The sequence below is a fragment of the Galeopterus variegatus genome, unplaced genomic scaffold (genome assembly GCF_000696425.1).
Source record: "Galeopterus variegatus unplaced genomic scaffold, G_variegatus-3.0.2 Scaffold154, whole genome shotgun sequence".
Taxonomy (NCBI): domain Eukaryota; kingdom Metazoa; phylum Chordata; class Mammalia; order Dermoptera; family Cynocephalidae; genus Galeopterus; species Galeopterus variegatus.
In genome coordinates, this window is record NW_007726265.1 from 447,482 (window position 1) to 475,287 (window position 27,806).

The window sequence follows — 27,806 nt, forward strand, 5'->3', positions numbered from 1 at the left end:
GGTTGGATAAGTAGGCAGAAATGGAACAGGACAGAGCCTTACTGTAAGATAAGTCTGTTTTAGTCAGGAATCTTTTCGTTGAAAGTGACAACAAACCCACTTAAGAAGAAGTGGGATCTTTATTGGCTCAGGGCTTTCAAGATCAAAGATGTCATTGAGTTTTGACACCTCTCTTCCTCTCTTATCTCTGCTCTCCTTTGTGTTAGCTTTATTCTTGGGCAGGCCTCTGTGAAGTAGATCTCTGATTTCCCTGGTCACACAGAAGCCAATGACTAGAGTGGAAGAGAATGGGGGTGAGAAAGGCTAATTGATTCGGGCTGCTTATCTTTCCACTCTTCAAGATCTTCAAGGTTACCTTCTTTTCAGGCAAAGTCAACCTCCTTGCCTTAGACCCCCCGTGGGGGAGCAGCAGGAAGCTTGGCCTTTTAGGGAGTTTGTGGAGGTAAAGAAGGGGACAGGAGAGGGGACTCTGTTCCAAGAATCCAAAGCTGTTTGCTTTCTTACAACAGCAAACCCAGGGAGCAGGATTATTTGTGTTTGGTAAGAGAAAAAAAGAGGGCGGGAACTCCAGAAACTCCTCCCGTCTCCTGCTCCCTCATTCTAGCCTTGCGGCCCCCTTTACTAAGCGGGCCCTGACCTACTTGTCACTCCCGCTGCTCCTTCCTGCCGAGCCTCCTGCCATTTCTCCGACCCCTCCAGGTGCTGCCCCAACTTCGGGGCTCTAAGAACTCCTCCACCGTCTCGTGGAAGGACAGCTCTTCTCTCGCCTGACGCACACCCTAACTAGGCAGGACCAGTAGAGGAATATACCATCCAGGGACCCTCTTTTTTCCTATGATCCGGCGTTTCCGCCTCCGGGGCCTAGGCTCCTCCCCATCACTGTCCCAATTGTATTCCCTGGAAGAGCAGCCGGAAAAGCCTCCGCCTGCTCAGACCGGGATAAACGACAGGCTCGTTCCTCCTTGCAGCCTGCTCCTTGCGCCCGAGGAACTGCCGCGGCGGCCGGCAGGGCAGCAACGAAGGCCGCGAGCATCCTCTGGGCCCAGCTCCAGCCGGGCGCGGGCGCGGCTTCAGCACCACGGACAGCGCTCCGCCCGCGGCCCTCCCGCCGGCGGCCTGCTGGAGCCGGGGTAGGCGAGGTAGCAAGCTATGCCCGCGGCATGGCCCGACGCTCCGGCCCTGTGGCGCTGTTCCTCAGCTTCGGCTTTCTTGGGCTGTGCTCAGGTAAGGATGGGCACCGGCCAGATTCCCCTACCCTAGTCAATGGCCCAAGATTCGCCACGCTCTGTCTAACTCTTGCCAGGCCGGAAAGTGGAAGGGAGGGATTCCATAGAGATGGGGGAGTCTACTGGGGGTTAGGGGAGAGACCCCCCAGGACTGCAGGGAGCATCTGGGAGACTGAACTTGGAGGAGAACATACCCAAAGGAGTAAGTAACACAAGGAAGAGATGGAAACCAGGCCAGTGGTGGTGATGGTGTGGGCACAGAGAGGAAGGAGGAAGGGGATCTCCCCAGGCTTTCTGGGATGGCAGGAGGGCTGACTCTGATGGCGACTGAGATCCCATCTGACTTTGTGTGAAACGTTATCTCAAGAAATCTACCTTGTTCAATGCTCTGCCCTTGGCTGCACATCATTTCCTATCCTCCACATTGGGCTCCTGATTTTGGTCACCCCACAGGCAGGAAGGGGAGAGAACTGACTTATCAACCTTCTGGTAGGGTAGGACAGGAGACTTGGAAGGGAAGAAGCTCTGCCAGGCTGAGAATTAGGAAGGAGCTCTCTGAGGGGGTGGGGAGGGGTGTGTTCGTGCAGAGTTTCAGAAGGGGATAGAGTGTGTGGAGGGGCAGGCACAAAGGGAATGTACAAGTGAATGAGCTTTCCACATCTGCATGCCATCTCACGAGAGTGGGCTCTTGTATGTGTGGAATTTGAGACTAAATATGCCCTGACCAACAGCTTACGCAGTCCAATTATTCTGCTCCAACCCAGTGCCTTTGAGGGGGGGGCATGACCACAGTCATATGTAGAGGCATATATTGTTATTTGCACACATAGATGGGCACTGTCTTAGGAGAAGGTGTGTGTGGCAGGACACAAATAACTATTTCCCTTTCACCACCCTCTAAAACCTCCCTGGAATCATGGGAATTTGCTGGAGAAGCCATGGAAGCAGAAATATCAAGCCTTTTGAAACTACCCTCTGAGACCTTGGAGGAAGAGCAGTTCTCCACTCCACTAATCCTTGCAGAGTGGGTTCTTAGTCTGGAGGCATTTCTGTGGGGCTGCCTGGACTCCTTGGTTGGTGGTCTCAGAAATGGGCTTATCTGTGAGGATGTTAATCTGGGGATTCCATGGCATAACCTAAGCATTTTGCAGTATCCTTAGGGATGGTGCAGTAGGAAGCTGCTGGTTGGGTCTGGATTGTTCCACTTGCCTGGGGAGGGTGGGATCCTGGGTGGGCCCTCCTTACCTATTCGCTTCCTGCCACTGCCCTGCCCAGGGGTGTGGGGTACAGACACGGAGGAGCGGCTGGTGGAGCATCTCCTGGATCCTTCTCGCTACAACAAGCTTATCCGCCCAGCCACCAATGGCTCTGAGCTGGTGACGGTACAGCTCATGGTATCACTGGCCCAGCTCATCAGTGTGGTGAGTGGGGGTCCTGAACTCTCTGCCTAGCTAAAGTCAGCCCAGCCAGAATGTGTTGTGTTAATGTTTGTACTGACTCCTCTGTTCCCAAGGATTGGGGAGGTGTGAGAGAGACCCTGGTGGCAGTGGGCCCACAGGCTGGGGAATGTTCTCAGAAGCTTCTCTTCTTCCCCACAGCATGAACGGGAGCAGATCATGACCACCAATGTCTGGTTGACCCAGGTAAGTGCTCTTCCCATCCACACCCCTGGCTTTCTCTTTCCTCCTTTTTTTTTTTTTTTTTGACATGTGCTTTTCTCTCTTTCAATCTCCTCAAAAGAGGTAGAAACATATAGACTTTGGAGTCCTAAGTAATTGGATTTGAATCTTGGTTCTTACACTCACCAGCTCTGTGACTTTAAACAGGATAAACTCTCCAAAATTCATTTTCTCAATTGTAAAATGTAGATTCTAATACCTTGGCTTAGCTATGAAAATTAAATGAGAAAGTATTGTATGAGCCACACTTGTATGGCAGAGAGGTCCCTGTGGGGAGGAGACTGGCTTTTAAAAGCTCCCTCAAGCCATATGGGTCTCGTCATACCCCTTTCCTTGACCTCAAGGCCCTCCCAGGGCAGAGGTTGGTACTGCCTCTCTCCCTTTTCCAGGAGTGGGAAGACTATCGCCTCACCTGGAAGCCTGAGGAGTTTGACAATATGAAGAAAGTTCGGCTCCCTTCCAAACATATCTGGCTGCCAGATGTGGTCCTGTACAACAAGTAGGTGACCCTGGAGTAATAAGAATGTTGGGGGAGACCATGGGAATGCTCAGGGAGGGAAGGGGTCTTGGGGAAAATGAGACAAAGTAGCATGGTGTGGGAGAGAAGGGACTTTTCAATGGCAGATAGGCAGATAGTCACTATCCAGACAGACAGACAGACCCAGACCAGTGAGATATAGTGTGGACAGCCAAGGTGACTTGGGCCATGACCAGCCCCCTCCTAGCCAATTAGGATTCTCAGTATTTGGAGCTGCAGTAGGGATACAAACAGGGATTGACAGCCCCCAGTTTCTAAACTGATTCAAGAGTAGGCTTTCTTGGAAGTCTGGGCAGGATCAAAGAACCTTAAGGTCCCAGTTTCTCCTCCAAGTTCTCTCCTGTCTCTTATAATCCCTCTCACCTCTAATATATAAAACCATTTCCTTCAACCGATAGGACCATGCCCTGCTCCCACCTGCCTCTGTATCCCTCCATTGCTTGGGGAGCCTCTCTCTGGCCTCTTTGGCTTTTCCAACTTCTCCACCCTTAGGAGTAGCAACCAGCTTTTACAATGCGCCACAAGTAGCAAGTAGCCCCTCCCTTCATTCACCCTCTTCTACCTCCAAGAGGCCACACAGGACTCCTGGCCAGGACGTCTCTTCCAGCCACCAACCCACTCATATCCTATTCCTGCTCAATTCCTACTCCACCTCGCTATGCTCCTGGATGGTTACTCTCAGACCTGGGTTTCCCCTACTCGTATCTTCCTCTGGATTTCCTCTCCTCCCACTCAGGGCTGGGTTGATGGGTGGGGATGGAAGAATGCTTAGGCCAGGACCGACTGTGTCCATCCTTTGGCAGTGCTGATGGAATGTATGAGGTGTCCTTCTATTCCAACGCCGTGGTCTCCTATGATGGCAGCATCTTCTGGCTGCCGCCTGCCATCTACAAGAGTGCATGCAAGATTGAAGTAAAGCACTTCCCATTTGACCAGCAAAACTGCACCATGAAGTTCCGCTCGTGGACCTACGACCGCACCGAGATCGACCTGGTGCTCAAGAGTGACGTGGCCAGCTTGGACGACTTCACACCCAGTGGTGAGTGGGACATCGTGGCGCTGCCCGGCCGCCGCAATGAAAACCCGGACGACTCCACTTACGTGGACATCACGTACGACTTCATCATTCGCCGCAAGCCGCTCTTCTACACCATCAACCTCATCATCCCCTGTGTGCTCATCACCTCACTGGCCATCCTCGTCTTCTACCTGCCGTCCGACTGTGGCGAGAAGATGACGTTGTGCATCTCCGTGCTGCTGGCGCTCACAGTCTTCCTGCTGCTCATCTCCAAGATCGTGCCTCCCACCTCCCTCGACGTACCGCTCGTCGGCAAGTACCTCATGTTCACCATGGTGCTTGTCACCTTCTCCATCGTCACAAGCGTGTGCGTGCTCAACGTGCACCACCGCTCGCCCACCACGCACACCATGGCGCCCTGGGTCAAGGTCGTCTTCCTGGAGAAGCTGCCGGCGCTGCTCTTCATGCAGCAGCCGCGCCACCATGTCATGTTTCTTTAGTTTCCTTTAATCTGGAACAGTTCCTCAGCTTTGTCTTTCATAACATAAACATTTTTAAAGGGTACAGGCTGGTTGAATATCCTTCAGTTTGGGTTTGTCTGATTGTTTCTTCAGCGTATTCCTGACACAGGCTTCCTCTTACTCATCAGATCTTATCTTAAATGTCACCTCAAAGAGGCTTTTTCAGACCACACTCTAAATTATGTTTTCCCCTCCATTTCTCTATTTCAGTCCTTTGTTTCCCACACAGTATGTAATTTTTTTATTCTTACTTATTTTTGTCTCCATCTCCCTCAATAGACTGTCAACTGCAGGGCCGACTCCTGCACGTGCTTCGTCAACCGCGCGTCGGTCCAGGGCTTGGCCGGCGGGGCCTTCGGGGCTGAGCCCGCGCCGGTGGCCGGCCCGGGGCGCGCTGGGGGGCCGTGTGGCTGCGGCCTCCGGGAGGCAGTGGATGGCGTGCGCTTCATTGCGGACCATATGCGGAGCGAGGACGACGACCAGAGTGTGAGTGGCAGGGACTGTCCCTGGGCAGGGACACCGGGGGTGAAAAGCCGGGCTGCCGGGCCCCGGCGTCTGGAAAGCGGTGGCGTTCCTTAGGCACGCAAAGCTAATAGGGGTGCAGCACGGGGAATGTGGGGCGGGTCTGTGCTGTGGGCCCGGGCGCTGGCTTCGGTTCTTCTCGGTTGGCTTCCGGGAGGCGGCGCCGCCTACACTGGAGTCAGTACAGGATGATCTTGAGGCTTCCTGAGGACTCCTGTCCGGGGTGAAGTGCCTCCGCTGGGGCATCGTCAGTGTCAGTGTAGGGAGGGCGGCCTGTCCGTCCCTGCCGTTTGCATTCCCGCATCCACGTTGTTAATCTGCAGCTCTTAGCACAGAGACGCGTCCTTGGTGAGTGCCCCACGGGGGGCAAAATCAAGGTCAGTAGATGTGTGTGTGGAGTGGGGAGAGGGGTGTTAAGAGGTTCCACGAGCCTGCTAGCTGTGGAGAGGACAGAGTCCCAAATCAATACCGCTTTTCTGTTCTTCTGGGTCCGGGGGACGGCTTCATGAAATATTTGTGGAGATACTGGGGTGGCAGGTGGAGGCGAGGGCTACTCACCTGTACCCCAGCTCTCTGCATTTCTAGCTTTTGGCTTTTTTTGCAGTGGCCCCCCAGGAGGGGACTGCTTGAGACTGAGCTGGGATTTGGGAGGAGGTATGATGGGTTGACATCCCCCCACTTTGGGCATCGTTGGCCCCAGCCTGTGGTCAGTCTCTAGGTACTTGGCTGATTCCAGACTCAGGCTCAGCTGTTGCCATGATGACCGGCCAGGTTTCCTCTGGGATGCTGCCATTCTGGTTGGGGGATGAGAAAGGGCAGGTACTACAGTTTTTGTGGGCTGGAGGGCTTCAGAGATCTGTTCTTCTGGACAACAGATTAGTTGGAGCTGAACCTTGGGCCAGAGAGCATCTTAAGTCCAGTGGAGGAAGAGGGGGGCCGAGACTGGAGAAGATGAGGCAGGAGCCCGCTGAGGCCAAGTGGGAGATGCAGGGGTGCTGGGCTGCAGGGACTTGGTGGCTGCATCACCCGCCTGCCTCTCCTGCTGCAGTCCACTCATGTATTGTGTATCACGGAGCTAGGTGCTGACGATGATGCAGTGACCTACTTGAACGCTTCACAGGCGCCTCAGACTCAACATGTCCAAAACTGAGAGCTGATCTACATCCCCACCACCAATCTGCTCCTCCCCCAGTTTCCCCATCTTTTAGTACATGGCATCACCATTCACCCAGTGGTTCAGACCAAAAACCTGGAGTGATCCTTGACTCCTCTCTCTCATCTCCCCCATCATCCAAGTCATCAGAAGTCCTGTCCTGTAAGCCCGAACTCTGAGGTAATTCTCAGCTTCAACCTTGTCTCACCATCTCTTGCCTGGACCAGGGCATAGTCTCCTAAAAGTCTCCCTGACTCAGCTCCTGCGCTCCTGCATCCAGACAATGACTCCCTCAGAACTTGTGCCTTTCCACCTTGCTCAGGTCACTGGCTTACCCGCTTGACTTTCTTAAGCACACCAAACTCTTTCTTGCCTCAGGACCTTTGCACATATGGGTCCTTCTGCCTGGAATGCCCTTCCTTTTTATCCTTTTAAAAATTATTACTATTATTAATTTTTGCTCTACTATTTGAGAGTAAGTTGCAGACACTGTGACCACTTATCCCAAATACTTCAGCCTGTCTCTCCTAAGAACAGGGACACTCTCTTGCCTAGCCTAGATTCAATGATCAAATTCAGGAAATTTAGCATCAATACCTTAATCTAATATGAAGTCCACATTTAAATTTTTCTAACTGTCCCAGTAATGTCCTTCATAACATCACCCCTCACTCCCCTCCCAATCTAGGATCTCAAATTGCATTTAGTTGTCATGTTTCTTTAGTTTCCTTTAATCTGGAACAGTTCCTCAGCTTTGTCTTTCATAACATAAACATTTTTAAAGGGTACAGGCTGGTTGAATATCCTTCAGTTTGGGTTTGTCTGATTGTTTCTTCAGCGTATTCCTGACACAGGCTTCCTCTTACTCATCAGATCTTATCTTAAATGTCACCTCAAAGAGGCTTTTTCAGACCACACTCTAAATTATGTTTTCCCCTCCATTTCTCTATTTCAGTCCTTTGTTTCCCACACAGTATGTAATTTTTTTATTCTTACTTATTTTTGTCTCCATCTCCCTCAATAGACTGTCAACTGCAGGATGCATTTGTCTTGCTCAGTTGTGTCCCCAGTGCCTAGCATGGTGGCAGATATACAGTAGGCCTAGTTGTGACATGCATGAGGGATTGTTCAGCTGCTGACTAAGTGAAGATGCACGGTTGCTTCCTCCCCACCCCTGGAATTGGCTGGGCTCCAGATAAACACGTGTGCAGAGGCCCAGACTCAGGCCGGAGTGGAGCAGCTCTGAGGAGAGGCTGGCCCTTTGTGTGAGCCCTGTGACTGGCTCTCAAACCCAGAGAGTATTATCTTTTTATTTTTATTTTTTTATTTTTTTAATTAATTTATTTTTTTGAAAGGATGACCGGTAAGGGGATCTCAACCCTTGGCCTGGTGTTGTCAGCACCACGCTCAGCCAGTGAGCAAACCGGCCATCCCTATATAGGATCCGAACCCGTGGCCTTGGTGTTATCAGCACCGCACTCTACCGAGTGAGCCACGGGCCGGAGAGTATTATCTTTTTAACAGATTTGTTCACATCTGGGACCCAGCTCTCACCCTTTGGGGCCTCTGTACTTAAGGTGGTGCTGTTGAATGGAGCTCCCTCTGCAATCATAGAAGGAGCGAGGCCTGCAGAGGCAGCCATTCACTCACTAATTCAGCAGCCATGTACGGGACTCTGTGTTCCAGATGCTGGAGTTACAAAGATGAATCTGACAGGGTTCCTGTGGTTTAGGAACCTGTAGCTTACTGGGGGAACAGACCTGCAAATTGAGACAGTACAGCACAGTAAAAATAATGTGATGGAGATGTGTACACAGGGCTCAGAGATCCCACGGGGAACAGTGGTTCATTTTGATCTGGGTGTCAAGAAAGCCTCCGTAGAAAAAGAGATGTTTGCTTTGGTCTTTGAAGGAAAGGTAGGAGTTCACCAGATGGAGAAAGAGAGGTCAGGATTTGCAGACACAAAGGAAACCTAAAGGCATAGAGACCTGAGAGGACACGTTAGGGTTTGTTAAGTCTGGGTTACAGGTTGTGAGAAGACAGGAGATAGGCTCATATTTGTCATGGGTGGGTCTTGATTCCAGACTTGGAAGTTTGGATGGGTCCTAAAGGCAATGGAGCCACTGGAGGGTTTTAGGCAGGCAAGATCAGAGTGTGCTTTAGAAAGATTGCTATGGGATCACTGAGGGAGAGGAGTGGGGTGTGTGTATGTGTGGGGGGACCTGCTTATACCCATTCCACTCCCGTCCTCCTTCATGTGTCTGACACCTGGGCCTCCTTTGTCTCCTCCATCCAGGTGAGTGAGGACTGGAAGTACGTCGCCATGGTGATCGACCGCCTCTTCCTCTGGATCTTTGTTTTTGTCTGTGTCTTTGGCACCATTGGCATGTTCCTGCAGCCTCTTTTCCAGAACTACACCAGCACCACCTTCCTCCACCCGGACCACTCAGCTCCCAGCTCCAAGTGAGACCTTCTGCATCTCCACGTTCTTTCACCCCTTTGCCCTCTGTTGTACAGTAGTGTTGGGTGGAGGATGGACGAGTGAGCGACCAGGAAGAGGGACGCTGCCCCCACAGACCCATCCTTCAGTTTATCTGGAGCCCCTGCTCCCCCATACTTCCATCCACACACAGTCAGCTCCAACCTGGAGGCTGGGCCAGCTTCATCATGTTTGGGCTGCTCCCTTTCTTATGTTGTACCAGGCCAGGCAATAGTGTTGATAGTGAAGGATGAAGGCTGAGAAATGGAGGAAAGAGATGTCAGAGCCTTCCACCCTGAAGAAAGAGAGTTGGGGAAGAGGACAGAGTCATCCACTGCCTCCGTGTCATGGGAGGAGGGGTGGGGGGACAGGAGCTCAGACTCTGCTGGGCTGGCCTGATACAATGGTAGCTCAGAAGGGAGGAGCAAGAGGAAAGAGAGAGGAACAGGAGAGAGGAGCAAGAGGGTATGAACTGACATATGCCCTTGCTTGAATGGACAGCAGCTGGGCTGGGTGGGCCTCGCAGTGGTCAGTGGCTTCCACCCAGAGGGCTTAGCCTGGCCCTGTGGTCACAGACTCCTGAGGCAGGTTTCCAGCTCGATCCCATAGCTCCTTGCTTCTAAGGGATTCAGAGCCCAGCACCAGGTCCCCTTGTGCCCAGTGAAGATTTCTCTGCACCCTCTAGACTTCCCTCTCCTTCCTTTCTCTCTCGGGCTCAGGGTGTGGTGGGCAAAGCTGGCTATTAGGGGAGCCTCTGAGTTCTGAATCTTTGGGTGACCTGCTGGGAGTCTGATGTCCAAATACTAAAACTGTGTGAGAAGTACAAGTTCACAGGCTTTTGGAGCTGGAAGGACATTTTACATTCATGGATTCCAACGTGAGCCATGTTCCAGATGAAGAAAGAGCCTAGAAGGTGAGACACACCCTGGTGGCTCTCTGACCCTTCCTCCCCACCCTGAGAGCCATCTGTCGGTGCCCTGTTTTTTTCCCACATTGAACCGACTGCTTGAAGGAAGTAAACTAAGGATGCTGGCTTTAAGCAGACCCAGCCTTTTGCCTGCAGCAGAGCTGGGCTGGACAGAAGACCAGCAAGCAGGGGCAAATGGCTGGAACTCTGTCATGTCCACACTGCTGCTCCTGTCCTTCTATTCATTGTTCCATCCTTCCAGCTCTCGCTCCTCCTCTGCCCCCTCCCAACCAAAGCTGAGCAGGTTTGAAGCAGAACTTCAGAAGGACAGGTCTGCTGCGGCCAGTGACTCCCCTGAAAGCATAGCTTCAGCTTCCGTTCTGTGCATCCCTGGAGGCTGTTCCTGATGCTGCTCCTAGGGGCTGGCTGGAGGCCACCTGGCCTGTTAGCCAAGGAAGCAGACCTCTTTGGGGATCTCCCACCCCTGCTCCCACTCCTACCATGTGACTGGCGCTGATTTGTGGTCCCAGCCTGGTCTCAGTGCCAGGCCAGCAGATGGCAGGTCACAGAAGGGTCAGTCTGCCAAGTGCACTCGAGGGACCTGGTGCTCCATTCTGTTCTCTGGAGCACAGCTGGGACTTGTGCTTCTCCAGGCTTAGTGGATGTGGGAGGTGGTGCTGGTGGATGGGTGGGAGGAGACACAACACAGGCAAAGAACACTGGACAGGGATCCCAGAGTCTGGGTTCTAGTCCCAGCTCTGCTACTTGCTCACTCTGAAGACATCTCCAGCAAGTCCCTTGCCTTGCTAGGCCTCAGCTTCCTTGTCTGTAAAATGGGGATGGTAATGCTCTCTTCATGGGGTTGCTGGGAGGATGAAGTGATGCCGTGGAAAAGCCTAGCGCTGTACCTGACACAGAGTAGATGCTTCATGAATGTCAAGTCTGAGAGGCAGCCAGAGCCAGTGGGAGTGGGGTCAACTGTCATGCCAGCCTCCCCCCAAGGCCTAGCCTTACCCTATCTTTTCCTTGAGCAAACCGGGTCTCCCCCAAAAGGGCCTGGATCTGGGGGAGCTGGGAACCGGGGCGTGCAGATAGAAGGAATGTTACAGGGTATACTCAAGTGAGTCTAATGGGTGGGGGGCTTCTCTCAGGCACATCCTCAGCGAAGTTTCATTCCATTCCTGGGCTAAGCCCTTTCCCTGGCCCTGCCTCCCTTCTGGGTCAGCTCCTCTTGACACAGGTGTGTGCTCAGAGACCCCAGGCTCATCTGGTTCTGCACTGGCTATGAAAGAACATCATGGGGACACTAAGCCAGCAGCTGCATGAGCTGTGCCTCGGCACATTTCCCCACCTGTCAGATGGGTTCACAGACATCGCTTCTTGGTGGCGGAAGTGTCTGCACCATGGAGACTCCCTTCTAGAACAGAAAATTGGGAGTTGCTTGTATTATGCCTGGACCCACCTCAAACTCATATCCCTAGGAAAAGCATCTTGGAACCCAAAACAGCATCAGGAAAGGAACCCTTCCTCTGAAGGGTAGGGTGCCAGCTTGAGGCCCCTTCCTCCTCAAGCTGGCACCCTACCCTTCAGAGGAAAGGTTCATAGCCTGGGCTATGGGGAAGCCCCTCAGCTGCTGCTGTGGCTGTATTTGCTTTTAATATTTCCCACAGTGGCTGTTGTCCAAGTACATCACCAAATGGCGCTAGAGGGGATGTTAGAGAGCAGCTTGTCCAGCTTCTCTCAATGAGGCAGTTACCTCTGAACTTGGTGTTCCGCATCTGTAAAACGAGGATGACAGAGCTGGCCGAGTGCTGCAGCAAGGAAGAAAGGGGTCAGTGTACACGAGAGAGTTAACTGGGCAGTGCCATCCCCTTCATCTCTGGGTGCAGCCCTCTGGGGACTACCACACTAGGGAGGAGGGAAGGGCAGAGGTGAAGGAAGTGTTACTACGTGCCAGTACAGAGTTTGAACCCTCAAGGGCACTGGAAAATTTTGGGAACCACAGTCTCTTCCACTCTTGGGTCCTATGTCCTCTTCCCTTAGTGATGTCAGGGAAGCCCCTTGCCTCCTTTCCATGGTGGGGCTGTCTCTGTAGAGAATTGGGTACCCAGCTTGGTGCTGGCCAAGGACTGGAGGTGGCTCTGGATCTGAAGAGGGAGGTAGAGAAACTGGATGGAAACCCGGAGCAAGGTGGGTTTGGGAGGAGGCAGTGAGAAAAGGAGTTGGGATTATCTCCCTCAGAGATGGCAAGGCCACAGGTGATCTGATGACCATTTTTGTGTGGAAAGAAAGTACACATGGGCCCTCTGCTTTTGATGGCTGGCAATGAGGTATGTAATATGGAACAGCTGGTACCAAGTTATTGAAAATTTGAAAGCAAACAAGACATAGGCAGCTCCCCAGATGGTGAGTTCTGCAGAGGAAGGCTATCTGTGGAGGAAGGACAAGACTGTTTTCCCCTAAGGAAATTGGGAACAGTCTTTGGGCGCTTTGGTCCTTGTTTGCATCCCCTCCAAATCCCAGTATCAGCTATTATTTACTAAGGGTTTGCTCTGTGCCAGTTCCTTTGGATGCACCGTTTTTATTCCTCACAACAATCATGCAGGGAAGGGGCTCCCATTTTACAGAAGAGAAATGAGGCTCAGAGAACAAGGGACTGCTGGTGAGTAGTGCTGGGCCTGAAACCCAAGACTGCCTTAAAGTCCATGCTCTTGCTGTGGGCTTTGCAACAGGGGGAAGAGCTCTATGGGAAGGGAGAGAGAGCTCTTTAGGGCCCTCTCTGAATCACTCCCCAAGCCAGAGTGGACGCGGTTCCGGTTGTCACCTCTGTTTCAGGGCAGAGTTGGGCTGGAGCCATAGCATCCCTCACAGCCTAACCGGTGCTGGCCAGCCTCCCACTCCCTGACGCTGACCAGAAAGAGAGCAAGCAGCCACCTCTTAATATTCACCCCAACAGGTCCAAGAGGTCAGTGTGTTGGTCACATGGTTCCGAAGGGACAGTAGGTCTAGGAACCGTTAGGCCACCTCACTCATCCATCCTTGGTGTCCCCACCTCCCCACACTGCCTTCGCCCCCCTTGTCTGCACTCCTGGAATAGTTGCACTGGTCTAGCCCACCCCAGGCCAGACTCATTAGGAACTCAAGATTCTCGTAAAGAAAGTAGTTTCTAAAGGTGTCTTGTCACTCTGTTGTATTTGTGGGGTAGGGGGAGAACCCTCACAGCACAGGGTTGGCAAATACAGGAAAAAGGGAGAAAGCTGGAGAAAGTGGATTCATGAGAGGTTAAAGACATTACAAGATTCCAGAGAAAAGGTGAGTGGTTAACAGTCTGCTGTTGAATGAATGATTTGTAGCCTTACAAATCTACTCATCAGATGGAAAAGAAATGCCAAATGGCTGGGCCTGGAGCAGACAGAGCCCAGAAATGGCTCCTAGGGAGGACCCTTTGTAAAGGACAGGGCAGAGGCGAGGACCAGTCTCTGGAGGCTGGGATGGTGGGGCTTCCTCCATGGCCCCTGTGCTCTGAGTCAAGGCTGCAATCTGCATGGAGGCCAGACCGTTTCCAGAACAGGGCTCAAATCCTGGGAACAGTATTAAATTATGGGACCCCAGATAAAATGCAAGGTGCACAGCAAGTGAAATGATGAGCTAAAGAAAATCCCTTCTGTGCTCTCACAGGGCAGCCCTGCTTCCCAGCCCATTTAGAGGTGGGTAGTGGGACAGTCTTGTTCCCCCTGCAGATGACATATCCAGGCACTTGCCTTAGACTTTAAAGAAACTATCCACGTTCTAAAAAGCCCGGGCACTACATTTCCCTCTAGGTGGGACCAGGAGCTGCCTGAGGACAGGACAGAGGCACTTGAGGTTCCTGATACACCAGTGGCAGGTGAAGACATTATCCTTCACTGTCTTTAAATTAAAAACTATTCAGCTCACTTAGCACTTTATTTCAGCAGACTGTGAATAACACCATGCAGAGTCCTGGTCCTTATGTAATATGCCCCAAAACATGCCACTGGCCCTCCTGGCCTCAGCTCTTCCATCTGTATAATGGATAAGGAATGTGGTTTCACTGACAGCCTTGCTGTTAGTTACTGTAAGTCCTCTGGTATAATATCATTTTTAAAAGGCCAAGAATGAGATTTCTAAAAATTCTGGAATAAGTTACAATGTGGCAAGAGGTGCAATCTTTGAAATTCAAGATGGAGAGACATTTTGGATGCTATATAAATGTGAAGTTAAAAGCAAACGGTCTTTCTCCTAAGACTGTAGCCAAGCCTGTCCTGGTCCCAGCTGCAACTTTACTCCAAATATGCACATTCCCACAGGCCAAAGAACTCTGGGGGTGGGGGCAGTGCTGAGGAGGCAGAACACCTCTCAAGGAGAGCTGGAATTGTGTGTGTAATTTGTGATACTGTCTGAAGGGAGGTTTTCCTACTCTGGGCCTTGAAATCTTCCATGTCAAGTCCTTGTGGACAGAATATTTAATGGTGGGCTCTGATGGTGAAGGGATGTGTGTGGAGCTGGGGAGGTAATTAAGAGGTGCCTGAGGTACCCCACCCAACCTAGATGCAAGCTCACCTGCCCAGGGAAGCTCTTTGAAATGGCTCCTCTCCGCAGGTTGAGGGATGACTGTCTCCCCTGGTTACATATCCGACACAGTAGAAATCCCAAGAACCCAGGTCCCTCTATCCCCATTTTCACCTCCCCCAAGAAACCGAGACCCGAAGCTTTCTAACAATTCTTTTTTTTTTTTTTATTTATGAGGAATGTATACTGTTAGTCATAGTTATCAAGGGACACATAAAAGCAGAATCATAAAACTGGACTGCAGCCATCATGGCACCCAAGTCTATGCTTGGGCTCTTCCCCACTCTGCTCTTGGAGTCACTACCAAGACCCCAAAACCAACAGAGTCCTTTCAACTTGAGTAAAGGAAACAGCTTCAAGCATCGACAGTTTTTACAAGTGATTATTCAAAGAATGCACAATAGCCACAGTTCAGACAAATCAACTACAAAAATCATTAAAAAGAAAGGGGGGAGGGGTCCTGCTTATTAAAAACAAAGATTGGACAAAAAAGTGAACACTGGGTGGAAGCTCTTTCCCCTCTGTCCTGCGTGACTCAGAGGGGTGCGGGGATGCAGTGATGCAGGGCCTCGGGGGGCTCCTTTCCAGCAGACACATGGAGCTCAGGGATGCCTCGCGCTCTTCCTACAGCAGAAAGCAAACACTATCTGTGCTAGCTAAGATGATGGGAGCAAGTGGAGGCTCTGATTTTTTTGAGAGCTCCTGTGCTCCCAGTTAAAGAGGCAGCCTGAGTCAGAGCTCTGCTGGAGATTCTAATGCCCAAGACGCACCCGAGGGGCCAAACATTCTGAGTAAATCGGTAGGTGCTAACCCTTCAGCTTGAAGAACTGAGGGGATGAGCTTCCTTCTAATGGCTGGGAACCACAGATCTCTCTGCCCCAGATGTGGGTGCCAGGACTGACTTAATGTGCCTTCAGCAGACTCACAGGGCCAGGGAGCAGGCCCCTTCCACCTCAGAAGACAGGCACCATTTCTCTACCAGTTCCTTCAGATGCTCTGGTGTTCTGCAAAGACATCTTTAGCATATTTTAAAAACGTAGATTTTATCATGGTCAAATTTTGCTCAAAAGTACAGAGGGTATAGTAGCCACAAGAGTAAAAGTACAAATGTAGATGTACTTGTATCTACTGTTGAAGAGGTGGGCCAGACGGGGTGCACTAGTCAGCAGTTTGAAGGGAGAGGGAGGAAGATTGAAGATCATCTGAGGGCAGTGGCCAGCATGTTCCCAGATGAAGACACATCTACAGGAAAGAGGCAGACCCAGGTCCTGGAGGTAGCAGAGCCTCCACAGTCCTCTTGAGCATGTCTGGCTGATTTGGCCTCAGAGCCAGACTCCACAGAAGACAGAAGCTCTGACCACACAAGTCAACATGGAGGTGTAGGCAATAGATTTCACCTCACAGAGTTTGAGGACAATCCGCCCTTACACCTGTGACTACTGCCTTGTTGTATGCCAACCCTGTAAAGATTCCTAAGAGGCAGGGAGACCTTAGGTCTGTGCCCTGCCCAGAAACCAGCTTCTGAAGCAATCTTGCAGAACAAAAGCATTTGGATAAATGGAAAAGTACATCTGCATTTTAAATATGTGCAGTTACAGGTTATCAGTAGCAGTTAAGAATCAACATCTATGGCATTCTTTTAAAAACTCATCTATTTTACACATGGTTTAGTCAACTTCCCTTGGTGTCACTGTCATGTGAAATTGTATGCTGGGTGGAACAGTGATCTGACCCAACATGATATTTTGCCCTCTTCTTGCTAAGTCCTGATTATCTGAGCAGAGATGATTTGCCCTCTAGGATTTGTCCTAGATTTTTTCCCTACCAGTTGGTTGGGGTCTATGACCTTATGCCCTCCATGAATGGGGCAAATTCTTAGGAATGATTTAAGAGGAGGGGAAGCTGGTAGCTTGGCAGTATTCCAAGGAATGTCTGTGTTTCCTGGAAAATAGTCTGTGTCATCTGCAGGGGGAATCTCAGCTACTGCTTGAGCAACTTCCCTAGCCCAGTTTGGCTGGTTCTAGACTTCCCAGCTGCCTGGGGAAGGGATAAACTGCCTGAGTAGCAGCTTTCCCTGCCTCTTGGCAAACCCCCACCTTCCTCCCCACCACCCAGCTGGCTAAAGTGCAAGACTCTGATCACACTTCAGTTGGTAATTAACTGACTGCAGTTTTAAACTCCTGTCCTTATAAAGGTTTCACCAGATTCTTTATGTTCACCTGTTTACCCTGGTGGGGGTGCAGGGAGAAACTTAATGATCACAAAGAAGAATCTCAGAAGGGGAGGAAGGGAAGTAGAGGGGCATACAGTATCCATAAATGAAATCATCAGTCCCTGACATGATTCATAGAGATTTGACTGGAACCTAATCAAGACCACAAGAGGTCAGTGTAGCAAACACAAAGGGAAAGGAAATGGAAAAAAACAAAACTTAAGAGGAAATGAGCCTCAGGTGCTCCGTGACTGCTTATGCTTTGGGTGGAAAGAAAAAATAACTCCTTTCTATCCCCTTAGGTCTCTGCCTCTTGGGAAAAGAGAAGAGGTCCTGGCCAGACCCAGCATAGCAATCCTAAAGAAAGCAGGATAAATGGGAACCTGAAATTCTTGGTACCATCAGTTGTGGTTCCATTAAAAAAGAGAAACAAAAACCACCCTTGACCGATGTGATGAGAAATGCTACAACCTACCCCTCTTGCCCCATGTGAAATACCCCCAGTCCATCAGTCACTGGATCATACTATACCGGGCAGAGATAAAAGTTCTTTTCTTCCTGGGGTTTGCTTATCCAGTTCCCATAGCCCATGTCCTTCAGGCTTTTTTTGAAGTAGTTCTTAGCTATCTCGTAGTCACGGGCAGCCTTCTTGGCCTCACCATAGGAGAGTTTCAGTAGATCCCTGCGGCCACGGAAGGAGCAGAGCTTCTTAAATTGAAGAAAAATATTCTTTTTGGAGACCCGGGACAATTCATGACGTGGCCTGGAGAAACAAGGCACTCATTATTCACCAGGGACCAGGAAAGGTGGGAGCCCAAAGGAGGAAGCATGGTGTGGCCGGCAGCTCTCAAGCTCTGAGACTGGCAGACGTGCGGCGCGCCCTTGCGTGTCAGGGCAGGAAGCCTGGCTTTGCTTTTACTGTGCTCCCCCCATCTCCTTACCCATCCACGGTGCCTCTGGTACCATCCAGGATCTCTAGGTCGTAGCCATCAGCCAGACACCAGTTGACGCTCGTCTCCTTAGTCTTCCCAGATTGTCTTTTGGAATCATATACACTGACTCGGCCAACCTAGGAAGCCCAGGAGCGATGGGAGAAAGAGGGAAACCTTTCAGGAATAAGCTTCTGAAGCAGGGATTTAGAACTCATAGGAAGGAGCGTGGGGCCATGATCTTTCTCCTTTATTTAGGATTCTGTTTGGCTAAGCCTATGAAGACTCTAGATATACTAACTCCACCTCGACTCAAATTAATTTCAGATTAAGTGAAGGAAAACCCTTAGCATCCAAAAGGAGAAAAGGATTAATTCCTGGGATGCCAACAAAGGCTCCCCTTGCCCATAGTGTACATTTTTGCTCTCCTTATAGGATTGCTTGAAAAGGAGAAAAATGTCCAGGGAAAACAGAATGGGGTTATAGCACCTTAGGGTGGTTGACAATAAAGGGATGCCGTAGTCCATCCTTAAATGCATTCCCATCTCGTGTCACACGACAGCAAATAGCACGGGTCAGATGCCCATGGCTGAAAAGGTAACCTGGGTAAAAAAAGAGAAATGTATACAGTTCTGTTTGCATCAAATACTGTTAAGCGGCAGAGTCATGCGGGGAGTTTAAAGGTACAAAATAGAGTTGTAAAGACTGAGAAACAGTTCCCTTGTTAGGAAGCACCTTCTGATTGTGGCTACCAAGGATATATATATGGGATCATCAAATATTTAAGCACAATATATAAGGTTCCAGGTAAGGCCAAGGACTGTGGAGACCAAGGAAACTGAGACACTGCAGCTTTAAGTTTCTGGGCTGCTTTAACTCATCTTGAAAAGACCTGCCTGGCATGTCTTTACTTAGGCTTTCTGCCTAATCTAATCTTCCTACCACAGCAGACTGGACACTCAGAATCAATTACTAATGACTGAATCAAGCTCACATTGGAAAGGGGAGACATCATGTCAATGCCCGGCAATGAAGCATGCAGTTTGCTGGGACTTGGGCATTAAAAGGACAGATCAGTTCCAGCTCCCAAGGCAGATCCCTTACCCAGAGTGACAGTTTTGAGATAAACGGGGTGCAGGAAGTGGGTCAACAGTGCCCCTTGCAGGCCCAAGACGTTCCAGCGTAGGATTTTGTCACTACAGGACATGGTACGGAGTCTCTCCCCGAGCCGAATGCCATCCCACGTAGGCACAATGTCACTCGACTCCACAGGGATTGTGCCTTCCCCTGTGTGAGAGACTTGGGTCAGATCAGCAGGGGCCAGTGGACCAAACTACTCCTTGATGTGGTGTTTATACTCCTTAGGCTTGGGCCATAGGATACCCATTCATTCATTCATCCTTACGTATTTCATAGCACCTACTATGTGCCAGGCCCGATGCTTGGCACTGGGAAACAATGGTGAGCAAAACAAAGTAAGATCCCTGTCCTGGGATATTTATGAGGGTGAGAGGATATACAGGGAATGGAACAGACACTAAACAAGTAAACCAATACATGTGTAAGAACTGTAGATGCTTATGGTGCTCTGAAGACTCTGAGGGAACTCTGATGGAGGACCACAGGGAGAACTCCGTGGGACAGAGGGGTTGGGGAAGCTGAGATACAAAGGAGGAGGAAGAGCTGGAGTAAGTGTTTCAGACACAGAGAACAGCAAAAGCAAAGGCCTTGGGGTAGCAAGGGGTTTGGTTGTTCAGGGATCTGGCAAGGAGCCAGTGTCACTAGAGCACACTGTGACAGGGAGAGTGGTGTAAGGAGGCTGGAAGATCATGGCAGGTTTTGATATTACATGAAGTGCAGTGGGAAACCACTATAGGGGTTTTTGTTTTTGTTTTTTTAAATAACAGCTTTATTGAGATATAATTCATATACCATACAATTCACTCATTTAAAGCATACAATTCAGTGGTTTTTAGTATATTCACAGAGTTCTGCAACCATCACCATAATCAATTTTAGAACATTTCATCATCCCCCAAAGAAATCTACCCACTGGCAGTCACTCCTCATTTCCCTCCAACCCTTCCCACCCCCAGCCCAAGGCAACCACTAATTTACTTTCTGTTCCTATGGATTTGTCTGTCTGGATGTTTCAGATAAATGGAATCATACAATATGTTATCTTTTGTGACTGTTTTTTTTCACTTAGCATAATGTTTTCAAGATTCAACCATATTGTAGCCTGTATTGGTACATTTCTTTTTATGGCCAAATAATATTCCATTGTGTGAATATATCCCATTTTATTTATCCATTTATCAGCTGATGGACATTTGGGTTGTTTCCACTTTTTTTGGCCATTATGAATTCTGCTGCTATAAACGTTCACGTACTAGTGTTTGTGTGGACACGTGCTTTCATTTCTCTCAGGGTAAACCTAGGAGTGAACTGCTGGGTCATATGGTAACTCTATGTTTATATTTTACAGTATTTAGCAGGGAAGTGACATGATCTCATTTATGTTTGAGGACCACTCTGATGACTGTTGAAGTGTGACCTGAAGGGAACAGGAGTGGATGCAAGGAGACAGGAGATGTTAGAGGTCAGAAGAGGAGAAGGAGCTAGTGGACAAGGTGTCGAATCAGCCGCCAACTAGCCAGGAGGGGACCAGGCACTTAGCATCTTCAGCTGTTAACTCAACGCCTAGGGGCTGGGTTTGGCATCATTTTCTTTTCATTTCCTCTACCCTCCCCCGAGGTGGTCCCATCCATTCCCATGGTGTGAAGATCCTCCAGGAGGATGACTCTCATCTTTTTATTTCCAGCCATGCTCTCTCTGTGAGCTCCAGACGGGTACTTCCACCTCCTATTTGGTTTGGAGATCTCCCAGGTCTCCCAAACTAACAAATTCAAAATGGAGCTGTGATCTTCCTACAGACCTCCCCACTGGCATCTTCCCTCTCCTGTAAACCACACACCTCAGTGCCCACTGTGACTAATGACAAACCTCTGCAGTCTTGCAGACTGGGGGTCTTGGGGTCTTGCAGAACCTTTTGTGAGAAGTGGGGGGAGGTCGTGTGTCACTCACCGTTCTCTACTTTGGTGCGGAGCTTGCCTTGTTTGGGATTCTCAAAGACAGGGTAGTGGCGGGAATCTGTGCTTTCCACAGCACGGTCGCTGCAGGACTTGTCAAAGAGGGCACCATCTCCACATGGAGCGGTGCTGCAAAACAGGGGCATCTGTTAAAACTGACTTGTGCAGATTTCCCTCCCATCTCCTGGGGCTCAAAAACAGTCAGATGTGGTAGAAGCAGGGGATGTTTTCTAAAGCCTACCATAGGATACTGGAGGTGGGCAGCAGTGTCTGTGAGAGTCATTCTGTACCAGTGTATGTACCTCAAACCCAGAGGGAATGTGGCCTATTGTATAAGGTCTGATTTATGGGCCAGGAGAACATTCAGATACCCAATCCAGGAAGCCTGTCAGGGCCCACTCTGGTAGCAACAGAGACCGTACGGACCTGATATAGAGATGGAACGACACAGACTTTTTAATTTGGAGCTTTTCTCCTCCTATAGCAAGCTCAAATATGCTTTCTTTTGCAGTCTGGGGGTTGTATTTCATTAATTCGCTGTAGAGAAACCTACAAAAAGAAAGTCTGGTTAGGAAGACAGGTTTGATTCTGGGACTAGCAGTTGCTTCTATGATCTGACCTCTGTCTGAGCCCCAAGTAAGGAAAAGCCTTAATGGCTTTCAGTTTCTCAGGTCGAGAGAGGTGGTGGGAAATTCTCCGTGGGAGACCTCTGTGTTTGATAAAGCAAGGTTAGCCCTTTGGGTCAGTTTCATTTCTGCCAAGGGCTCCGTGCTATGGTGGCTACAGGGATTCTAGGGCAAAACAAACCGATTCAAGGACTACAGGAGACTGTTGCTTCTCCCTGAGTCTCTCCCTTTATAAATTAAAGAAAAGGTGAACTAGAGGAGAGAGCTGGCACTGAGGTTGTTTACAGGTCCTCAAATGTAGACGGAAGGCTGTCTCATCTCTAAGGCCCTGAGGACCAAGAGGTCATTTTGTGTTTTTAGAAAAAGGGCACGAAGCAGAGCAAGCAGAAAAAAGGAGAGCACTTAAAACCAGGCTGAGTAGCAGGATGCAGCCTTGGTCACAGAGGGGATCGATTCCATAAGACGGGTTCGAATGGATGAGCTAAAAGCAAAGGCTGCCACTGCCAGGTCAATGGCCTGCCAGTCTGATGGGATTTCAGAGAGGCACGTGTTGGAGCCACGGTTTCTTGGGGTGGGGGCACGGGAAGTGGGGCAGAGAGGTGCTGCCTGTTGCACAGCCCTGCTCTGGTCTTGCTCACCTGATGAAGCCTCTCCGGGAGATGATTTCTGCATGGCAGTCATTGACGGTTTCTCCCTTTAGGCTGAGAGAATCTCCTTTCACACAGCGATTCCCTAGGAAGACGTTTAAAAGAAAAATGGCATAATCAAAGGAAAATGACGATGAAGGCTGTTAGTTCTTAAGGACCGAAGGCAGAAACAGCCTCAATTTATCAGATGTATTTTCTTCCCTAGGAAGTAACTCATTCCCCAGTCTGAACTGATTGTAGCTAAAATGAAATTATAAGAGGAGTCTTTTTCTGCCCGCTTGGACTTGCCCACATGGACTCCAGGGGAGAATGAGAAGGACCCTCCCTCTTCCAGACCCCGTGGGAACCAGATGGCTGGGGTGTACGCTTCAGAGCCTCACTCACCTGTCCCCAGGCTGACCACGACACCCATGTCCGCGGAGTCTTTCTTCATAATGATGGCAGCCAGGATCTTGCGGCCAAGCAAGGAGGGCTGGAAACTGTTCGTGAGAGTGTTGAAGCACCGGTGGCTCAGCATGGCTATCTGGTCATGGATGGTGCTGCCTGTGAGAGGAAGCTGTGGGGACAGGAGGCTGCGTCACGAACACGCAGCCAAGGCTGAGTCCACCATATTTCACAGTGGGCAGGAGAGCAAGTTCTTGTGAGTCATCTCTTCCCTCTCAGATCTAGTGTCCCAGATATATGCTCTATTGAGGCTAATATTAAAGCCTAGGGATAATTCACATGACAGCAAATTAAGAGCCAACTCCACCTAGAGAGGAGTTAGCAGGACCCCCACCCCCACCCCCCAAAAAGATAGCACCAAAAGTAGACGTCTTAACTGTCTTTGGCTGTGCCTCTGGGGACCTTGAGAGGAGGAGCATAGTTCTTCTGAGACTGGCCCCTGTCACTGGGGTTACCTCTGTGAAACCCATGTGTTCTGCCTTCTCGTTCTCCCCAATCAACACACGGAGAGCCGCATCCGCCGCGTCCTGCTTGGCCTGCTTCTTGCTGTGCGCGCAGACGGCTGGGAACCAGCGACCCCCAACTTTTGCTTGGTAAACAAACCTTTGGGATGAGAAGCAGGGAGTAAAGACAAGCACTAGACCTTGACAGCTGTTCCAGGGAAGGGCTAGTTTTGCTTAAGATGTGACCAGTCTTGCAAACATATGGACCCGTCAATCTTGACAACTGTTTCTAAGGCAGCGTTTCCCAGATTTTGGTCATTCATGAACTACATGATTTTTGCTAGATCCAGATATCACGTGGACTATGACTTAGTATTTTTCTCTAAATTGACTCTTTAAAAATGTAAACACACTTAAAAAGTAAGCTTCATATCAATACTGTAAATGGAAAACCTGTATCACTTGCCATAAATTAAAACTGGCTGTAAAACAGAATGTGATAAAATCATGTCACTAAATTCTTTTTTTTTTTTTTAAAAGATGACCGGTAAGGGGATCTTAACCCTTGACTTGGTGTTGTCAGCACCATGCTCACCCAGTGAGCAAACCGGCCATCCCTATATGGGATCCGAACCCGTGGCCTTGGTGTTATCAGCACCGCACTCTCCCGAGTGAGCCACGGGCCGGCCCCATGTTACTAAATTCTGACTACTGTTATCTGCAAAGGCTCTGGACCTGTCTTTCCTATAAAGGAAGATTAGAAAGTATTAGAGAAAATTTAAAAAAACACTAACACCAAACCTGGACTTTTGTCTTAACCTAAGCAGAAATGAGAAGAGAATAACTTTCTTTCTATGTGAATCACTGTTACTTAATACACCATCTGATTTCTAAAGTACCCGATCCTACTTCCTCATTCATTTCCTGATTGGGTCAAGAGGACCTAACCTGGAGAGGTCATTATGTCAAGGTCTGTTTTAGGCCAGGGAACCAAGCTTTGCTGGGGAGTTATTTTTCAATTCCTGGCAGGCTTGAGATAGTCATGGGGTATATGGATCCTGGGCTCATGAGCTCTGCTGATAGTAAAGTGCACGAGAGGAGCAGTGAGGTGGCCCCACTGTTCATGGTTGGGGATTTCCACAAACACAAAGGGAAGAGCATGATGGAGCAAAATGGCCTGGAAGTCGGTAGACAAGGTTTCAAGAATCCTAGCTTTCGACGAGATCCTAATCTACTGGTTGGGATTCCAGCTTTCGATAATCAAACTGCATATAACAGAGTCATCAGCATCAAGATTTATCAGCTCAAGCAGTAAAAGGAATCAATCTTCATGTTCAATGACACTGAATTTCTTACTATTCCTTGATTACCTTGAGAAGCTGAATGCCTTCAGTCCTTTCTTTGCCCAGGCTGGCAGGTTTGTGCAGACCAGTGCACTAAAGTTCAGAATGAGAGGGACAGTGGCATGAAAAGAGGGTGGGGGCAAAACTGTGTAGGATCTTTACCTGAGGGATCTAGGAGAATCTCATTACTGCTCTGTTTGAAAAGAATATGAACTCTTATGCACAAAGTTTTATATATGTTATGATATACACCACATATACATATATGAGATAAGGTTTGTTAACTATGTAATTAGAATCCTTTAGAGCTGTGCTGTCCAAGATGGTAGCCACTAGCCACATGAGGCTATTGAATTTAAATTAATTAAAATTAAATACAGTTAGGGCCGGCCCGTGGCTCACTCGGGAGAGTGCGGTGCTGATAACACCAAGGCCATGGGTTCGGATCCCATATAGGGATGGCCGGTTTGCTCACTGGCTGAGCGTGGTGCTGACAACACCAAAGTCAAGAGTTAAGATCCCCTTACCGGTCATCTTTAAAAAAATAAAATAAAATAAATAAATAAATACAGTTAATAATCCAGTCCCTTAGTCAAACTAACCACATTTCAAGTACTCAATAATCACATATGGCTAGTGGTTAGCCCTTTTAGTGGAATGAGTTAAGAAAATGAAGACAATGAACATGAACAATTCTTTTGAGAGGTTTGACTGTGAGAGAAGCAAAGAAATGAGGTGGTACCTGGAGGCAAAAACAGGGTCAAGGGAAGATTTATAAAAGATGGGCTTGGGCATGTTTATAGGCTGATGGGAATAATCCAAGAGAGACAGAGTAACTGACAGCAAGGAGAGGGGAGATAACTGAAGAAGCAAAGTTCTAGAGCAGACAAGAGGGAATGGGATCTAGGACGCAGGAAACAGAGGAAGGTGCTTCCTTCATACTTATTGGTACAGATGGAGGTAGCAACGTAGTTTGGTAATGGGAAGATGAGGTATTTCTCATGTGATTATTGCTATTTTCTCAATTAAGTGTGAAGTAAGGTCATCAATTTGGAGTGAGGAATGGGGGTTTTGGTGGAAATCTGAAGAAAGAGGCAAAGGTCTGAAATTGTTCTCTTAGAGTAGGAAAGAAAATTTAATAGGAAAATGCTGGGAAGGGGGCAAGAGTGTGGGTAGAGGATAAGTGACACTCCTTTATTCAGAACCTTCAATGGCTGCCCACTGCTTTTGTGGTAAAAGCACTGACATGACCTACAGGGCAGCCCGTGTGGGCCGGCCCATCTCCTCTCCATCTCTGCTAGCACCAGGCTTCTCAGGTTCTCTCTGCTCCATCCATCTTCTTCTAGCCCCTTTGAGGGTACTCTGAAAAGCTCATGTAAAAATGGAATTAAAAAATAAGAAACTTTACATGAACTTTTTGAAGACCCCTCCTATACCAGCTCTGTTCTCCTCCCACCACAGGACTTGTACTGTGTCCTTTGCCAAGAACCCTCTGTCTTTCTCTCTGAATCATCCTTAAGGTCTGAGCTCAGGCATCACTTCCTGGGGACACCCTCTTCCCTTGACTAAGTCAAGTTGTGCTATCGAGATCCTCACTGCACTACGCAACTTGAGCCCTTTGTAATACTTAGCAAATGTGAGATCTTACATTTCCTTAAGCGATTACTGATTAATATCTGGTTCCTGTACTAACAAATAGAAGGTACTCCATAAATATGCGTTGAATAAATAAAGTAGACAAGTTAGGAGCCTACTATGATGTTCCAGGTGGGAGAAGACAGAGGCTTAGACTAGAGCACTGACACTGCAGGTGGGAAGATGAGGAAGGGATCTGGGATAGAAACTGAAGGCATAACCAATGGAACGTAAGAATGGGTTGGTCAAGGAAGGTGAAGGGGATGGAGGAAAAGATGATTCTCAGGTTTTTGGCCTGAGCAACTGGGTAGACAGTGGTTTCATTTACGGAGATGGGAAAGATGGGGGGAAAAGAAATTAAGGGGACAAAAATGAAGAGTTCTGCTTTGAACATATCATGTTAGAGATGTCTATCCAAGTAGAAGTGACAAGAAAGCAGCTGTATAGAGGAATATGAAGCTCTGAAAAGGTCTGGGCTAGAGATATAAATTTAGCAGTCTCCAGGATTTAGATATTAAAAGTCATGAGATTAGTTAAGGTCACCAAGAGTAGAGAGAAAGGAAAAAAGGGGACCCAGCAAAATTCACATTAAGAAGGAAGTAATGTATGTTATTGTATAAGATGGTCAACAAACATAGCTACTAAGCTAGCATTTCCCCTCCTCTATGAAACCTTCCTTGACTCCCCAGGAGACACCAGTGGCAATATCCTCTGTGTCCCCAAAGCACACTGCATTTACTTCTGCAAGGCACATTCCAACATGATGTTATAGTTACATGTCTTTTCATATCTTCAATCTTGTTCAGAGTAAGTTCTTACATTCTAAATGAATCACAGACTTGAAGTCCTGGAAGGGATTTTATAGAATATTTCACAGAAGAGAAAGAGGAAATGAATTGAACCTATCATGTGAAGGACTGAGCTTAAAGATAAGGGAGGACTTCTTGAGAATGAAGGACAAGAACTAGTAAAAGAGCAGTTGCAGGGAGACTGCCCCGCTCCTCTCCTAGATAGTTTGAACTACAGGCAAGTGCATACTGCTACAGGGAGAGGAGAAGGTGACCTTCTCTGGCCCTCTCTAGTCTGAGTGATCTAAATTGGGTCATGCTGGTCAAAGGGCTAATTTTTTTATTATCTTAAAAGCTGTTGCATATCAATAAAAAATAACGACCCAAAAGAAAAATGGATAAGGACAAGAACAGGTAGTTCACAGAAAAGGAAATGCAAATACATTGAATAAATAAATGACATTACTTATTATTAAAGAAAAACAAATTTAAAATAACAATATACTATTTTATGAGCTTTTCTCTTTAATAACTTTTAAAATTGAAAAGTGGCATACCATACGTATTTTACCAAAAGTAAAAATTCAAATGAAGTTACCAATTTTTTTAATCCTTCAAGAAAATATTCTATGCATGTACATACTATGTACATCTCTCGCCTCACTCAGCACCTTGCTTTTTCACTTTTCAATAGGCCTTAGAGATCATTTCATATAGATATGACTTATTCTTTTCTTATGGCTGTTTAATATTCCTTTGTGTGGATGTACCACAGTTTATTAACCAGTCTGCAAATGATGGTGCTTTAGACCATTTCAAGTCTTTTACTATTATAAACAATGCCACAATGAAAATCTCTGTTCTTATGTCATATATAGTGTGTGTTTGTGAATTCATAGAGGTGGCATTGCTAGGTTAAAGGCGTTGCGGGCCGGCCCGGTGGCGCACTGGATAAGTGCGCCGCTTGGGAAGCGCGGCGGCGCTCCCGCCCGAGGGTTTGGATCCCACATACAG

The 27,806-nt window shown here is 48.7% G+C and overlaps 2 protein-coding genes across 3 annotated transcripts in view; one reads left to right on the forward strand and one right to left on the reverse strand.

Moving 5' to 3' along the window:
* The first annotated feature begins 1,112 nt into the window (after nucleotides 1-1,112).
* Nucleotides 1,113-10,178, forward strand: CHRNB2 (cholinergic receptor, nicotinic, beta 2 (neuronal)). The gene is given in 7 exon segments (XM_008592562.1): nucleotides 1,113-1,224; nucleotides 2,502-2,647; nucleotides 2,825-2,869; nucleotides 3,295-3,404; nucleotides 4,247-5,032; nucleotides 5,276-5,468; nucleotides 8,954-10,178. Coding segments are annotated over 7 exon segments (1,515 nt in total). The 5' UTR covers nucleotides 1,113-1,160; the 3' UTR covers nucleotides 9,125-10,178.
* Nucleotides 10,179-14,778: 4,600 nt separating this feature from the next.
* Nucleotides 14,779-27,806, reverse strand: part of ADAR (adenosine deaminase, RNA-specific) — a 31,759-nt gene continuing 18,731 nt past the window's right edge. Inside the window, exons 7-15 of one of the 2 annotated variants that reach the window (XM_008592571.1) lie at nucleotides 23,039-23,186; nucleotides 22,524-22,695; nucleotides 22,131-22,224; nucleotides 21,293-21,415; nucleotides 20,862-20,995; nucleotides 18,879-19,061; nucleotides 18,264-18,376; nucleotides 17,787-17,914; nucleotides 14,779-17,608 (exon numbers count right to left, since the gene is read on the reverse strand). In XM_008592571.1, the coding sequence (XP_008590793.1) occupies nucleotides 17,371-17,608; nucleotides 17,787-17,914; nucleotides 18,264-18,376; nucleotides 18,879-19,061; nucleotides 20,862-20,995; nucleotides 21,293-21,415; nucleotides 22,131-22,224; nucleotides 22,524-22,695; nucleotides 23,039-23,186 (1,333 nt within the window). In that variant the 3' untranslated portion in view covers nucleotides 14,779-17,370. Of the gene's footprint in view, nucleotides 17,915-18,263; nucleotides 18,377-18,878; nucleotides 19,062-20,861; nucleotides 20,996-21,292; nucleotides 21,416-22,130; nucleotides 22,225-22,523; nucleotides 22,696-22,960; nucleotides 23,187-27,806 lie in introns of both variants that reach the window. The other variant, XM_008592577.1, reaches the window with a different exon arrangement.